This window comes from Hibiscus syriacus, unplaced genomic scaffold (genome assembly GCF_006381635.1).
Source record: "Hibiscus syriacus cultivar Baekdansim isolate YM2019G1 unplaced genomic scaffold, ASM638163v2 tig00111812_pilon, whole genome shotgun sequence".
NCBI classification, from domain to species: Eukaryota; Viridiplantae; Streptophyta; class Magnoliopsida; order Malvales; family Malvaceae; genus Hibiscus; species Hibiscus syriacus.
The window spans coordinates 1,922,231-1,927,108 of record NW_024063187.1 but is presented as its reverse complement, the minus strand read 5'-3'; the positions used below and the strand labels follow the sequence as shown (position 1 = coordinate 1,927,108).

At 32.4% G+C, this 4,878-nt stretch overlaps 1 protein-coding gene across 1 annotated transcript; it reads right to left on the bottom strand.

The window, feature by feature from the left end:
- Positions 1-3,931: 3,931 nt before the first annotated feature.
- On the bottom strand, positions 3,932-4,357 carry LOC120171142 (protein LATE FLOWERING-like). Its single transcript, XM_039178922.1, has one exon. It carries the CDS (start codon positions 4,355-4,357, stop codon positions 3,932-3,934), a length of 426 nt encoding a protein of 141 aa, XP_039034853.1.
- Between the last annotated feature and the right edge of the window lie 521 nt (positions 4,358-4,878).

Below are 4,878 nucleotides of genomic sequence, written 5' to 3'. Positions count from 1 at the left end.
ACACCTCGGTTTGTTTTCTTACCTGATTTGCGTCTTACCAAAAATATGTCGGGCTCGAGAGTCGGTTACAGTCAATGAAGGATTAGCACCCTTGTACTGGCCTTTCGGTACTAATTTAATTTTCAGTTGTCTTAATTAAGAAAATTGCAAGTTAAATTGAAAAGTAAAAAATTCGATCCAAACTACTTACTTTTAATCGATTTAAAGTGACCCTAAAAAAGGTCATAAAGAGGTTAGATTATAAAAATAAAATATGGAGTGATTCAAAAGGAAGAATTAATGAAAATTAAATTCTAATACTTTAAATAAAGAAAGGAAAAGAGATACATAGGTACATACATGCCGAGAAAAGAAAAATAAATGGACATAAAACTAACAAAATGAAATGCCAAAAATAAGTTCATGCCACATAAAGGAACGGATCGCACAGATTTAAAAAATGAAGATTAAAAAAAAGACGAGATAGAAGAAAAGTTAATTAAATTAAAATAAAGATAAAATTTCAATTGCAAGATCAAAGACAAACAAAGCCAATTTAAAAATTAATTAAATTTAAAAAATAGAAAAAATAAATAAAATAAAACGATTCATGTCGGGTCAAAATCATGTAAAGCATAATAATATACTAAATATAATTAAACGAAAACGTAAAAAATATATAAAAAAGGACCAAATTAAAAAATAAAACCAAGTGAAGGAAGAATTTAAAAGAAACTTTAGCAAAATTAATAAAAAAGGACAAAATGAGTTTCCAGTAAAACCTTAAGGGACTGAAAGCATTATTTTACCTTACCCGTGCAAAAACACGCTGGTCTTATTTTACCTTCCTCATTTTTCATCTCTCCCTCAAACAAATAAAAAAAATCAAAACCTCTTAAATGTTCTTCGAACTTGAAGAACGCACGACCGGTGTTCATAGAGAACCCAAAATCCGGCCGTGCTCTGCCTCGCTGTTCATCGGCGGTGAAACCCAAAAAAAGCCTACACTTTTCGAAAGCCCTTGATATCATCTCTTCAAAAATCCTATTTGTTTTCACAAAAAAGCCTTGGGGAGGACTAGATTTGAGAAAGACTTCTCGAAAACCCTCCCCCCCCAATCATCGGCTGTTCTTCTTTAGCACAAGTTTTTTTCGAAAGAAAAAAAACAAAATGAACCATACAAAACCACATGCAAGTGCAAAGCCGAGAAAGGTAAAAAAGATACATTTTTTTATTCGTGTTTCCTTTTGAAATTTACAAGCGTTCTTTGCCTTTTTTCTAACCTATTTTCCCTTTGATTTTGCAGGGATTTATAGCCTTACAAATCCTTTTTTCCGTTCAATTTAGAGTCCTAGTTAGGCTAGGTTATTGAGATTGTTAGCTTAACCTCCCGAAAATAGTTTCCCACTAGGGGATAATGTCTTCAAAATTGACTGGAAAAATAGAGGTTGTGGCCGAATCCCCCTTGCTAGGCAACAAGGGTTGTTAGGTTTAGAAACCCCTTTCACTGATCTTTGCTTTAGGCTGTTGGATCTCATCTTGATCCAACAGCATAGACACTGGCGGCTGGGAGCAGAAACCAAGAGGCGGCGGTTGGCTTTCTAGGGTTTCAGAAACCCTAGGGTATTAACTGGGCCAGGTCGGATCTTCTAAGGGTTGGAGCTGGGTTGGCCTGTGTGCGGGTTGGTCTTCAATCGGGTTCTGGGTCATCTTATTTGGGCCTTGAAACACTGGTTGTAATTGTTTTTGGGTTGAACTGGGCCTAAACATAAACAAAACAAAAAATAATAAATAATATCATATAGTAAATAGTATATATAAAGATACATATACATATACTATATAATACAAGTGAATATAATGACGCAATCTATACACGCTATATAATTTAAGTATATATTATAAATATATAATATCATATGTATATACCATATAACATAAATAAGTGACATAAATAATGTAATATATACTATACAGTATACATATATAATCATATAATAATATAAACAATATATTATATAACTGAGGTCGGACGAAAATGTGTGTCTATAGTATAAAGTAAAAGTGTCTACAATTCTAATTTTTGAAGGATGGACAGTATTAGTTTGAGTAGTTGAACGTAGAAAAAGAATTTAATTTTGGTAGTTTTGATGGGATCTTATTTAGGGTACCAATCATAATCAAGAGGCTTAATGGCTTAAAAGATTAAAAACTGTAATTTATAGAAAAATTGGTTTACCAATCAATGCAGAATTTGTAGCGAACATCGTTGAGTTTATGAATTATATTATATGCAATCGTTCACAAAAGGTTTTAGGATCTATCATACAAGTTCCCTGAGAAATATGATTGATCGTAACTTAATGAGATTGATACATTTTTTACATGCATTTTAAGTCATTTTTTTCTTTGAAATTGTGTGTCAATAAAATTCTATTATCTTAACATTATATGGATTATTATCTCATATATAATATTAAATTTAAGATTTGAAGAATATAGGCGTATGCAAAAATGACATGCTATGATGTTCATCTTAAATTCGTAGAGAACTTATATGACAGGCATATTATTGGATAAAAAATGTATATTATATGCTATTTTCTTTTTCAATTTCAATGGCTGTTTTGTTTTAAACTGAAATTAATTGGTTATATTGATTTATAAGTAGGAATTGTAGACAGCATTAAAATAAAATAATGATAAGTTTATAACATGTTTGTAATATTTGAAGGGAACGCTAATTGTTATATTACACGTGTATTATCAGGCCGTATCTTGACCTGGGCAGAAGGGATACCTGTTTTGGCTAAGAAGTAGCATACAATACTAATTGTATGTGCATTATTGCTTTTTTCGAATTTTAATGCATGTAGGAAAAGAAGTAACATGGGAGCTAATCAAGTATAACTCTTGAAGGTCGCGTAAACCATATCTGCTTCTAACAGTGCATTGCTACAGATGAGATAAATCCCGGAGGAGTTTGTGTCGAGCCTCCTGCCACACTGTACTTACTCTTGTTAGTTTTTAGGGTAAATTATGTGTTTAGTACCTAAGCTGTCAGTTTTGGTATGTTTTAGTTTATAAACTTTTAATTTTTTTCAAAATCATACTTAAAGTTTAGTTTTTGTTTCATTTTAGTACACATGTTCAAAATTTAACGTTAGGTTTTGAAAATAATCGAAAGTTTAGGTGCTAAAACGGGACAAAACTGATAGTTTAGATGCGTTAAAATGAAACAAAAACTAAACATTAGTTATGACTTTAAAAAAATTAAAAGTTTAGGTACTAAAACATCATTTTTTTTAAATTTGGTGTGATTGCACCAAATCTCATATATTAATTATTATATTTATTAAAATTTTAAACCTAATTATATTTTATTTGAAATTTAATTTTCTGTTATATATAGTATAATACTTAAAAAGAATATATTAAAAACTTAATACATTAATTAGTTTTGAGCTGTTAGGATATAAATTTAACTACAATTAACGAGTGATCTTAATGGTAAAATCGAATGTTAGAATCTAGATTTTAACCGTGCAATCAATAATTAAGAAAAAGTATGTACAAACACTAAACTATTAAAAAATTAAATTCAACTCATATTTAAATAGAATTAATTTTTTTATTAATTTTTTTTTCAACCTGATATATTTATAAAAAATCATTTTGGACGAGATTTTGAGGTTTAGACAAATAATCTCAAATTACAATCCCTTATTGTAAGAAGAATACAAAATCACAATCAACGGATGAATGATGATTCAAAATTATAGCTACTTCATCTTCTTCCCAGTCATGCAAAAGAATCGAAGTCATGATATCATTTTATTTTAAGAACATATAGACAAATTAAAAGCGATCGAGGGAATTTGCTCATAAATGGAGAGATAGATCAAGCTTTTAATCTGTGCCCTTGTATTCTTCTATGCCAATGGATTGATCGTCACCCTGATGAGCCAAGCCCCCATTGCACCCGTGTGCTCCTCTGCCAATTCAAGTACTCCCGCTCGTCTTCCTCTAATAGAACACGATGTTTCCCATTCCAATCGAACCCGGTAGCACCACCGTTCGATCCGAATCCTTCCGAGAAACACCGGAAGTTAGCAGCGTGAGACATCGGAAAGTGTAAAATGCCTAGCAGGTGGTAGCTCGTGGGGGGCGCATAATAGAACGCCGGAGAAGACGACGAGAAACTACTGGTCGGTCCATTTTCGGATGCCATTTTAGCCTTCCTTGTGGCGATTCTTTCCTTCTTGTGAGCGTTTTGATGGCCTCCCAGTGCCTGAGAGCTGTAGAACTTTCTTGAACAGAACAGGAAAGAGAAAACCCTGGCTGTTCCTTGTTGGCTTTCATTGTGATCGTATTCCATGGTGGTAGAGATCAGTGAAAGAAGTGGGATAAACAAGTATGGGAGAAGTGAAAATAAGAGTGATGTAATAAGAAAAGGGTAAGGAAGATGGTCCAGAGAAGTGGGATTTGAGATGAAACATAATATAATTGTTGAATGGAGGGATGCTTGAGCTTGATTGTACATGGGGACTGTATGGCTTGGGAACCGAAGAGATAAGCATGGGTTGGGGGAAGTATTTTCCAAGACGTTTCGGCATGCTCAGACCAAGTATGATATTGGTGGGAATAAATGTTTTTGGCTAGGAAATATCATAATCTTTGTTCTCTTCAACACTATTTTTTTTCTCATACTCTCTAAAATTTATTGGATAATGTGGTTGGAAAAAGATTTGATTGTGTAGGGTGTTAGAAAATTATCTTCTTAATTAAGGTTGAATTAACAGTGTAGGGGATGTATATTAAAGGGGTTTGAGTTGTGAGTATATTAAAGAAGGGGGTTTGGTTTCATATTCTGAAAGCATAAGGCAGGCACATGGTGGA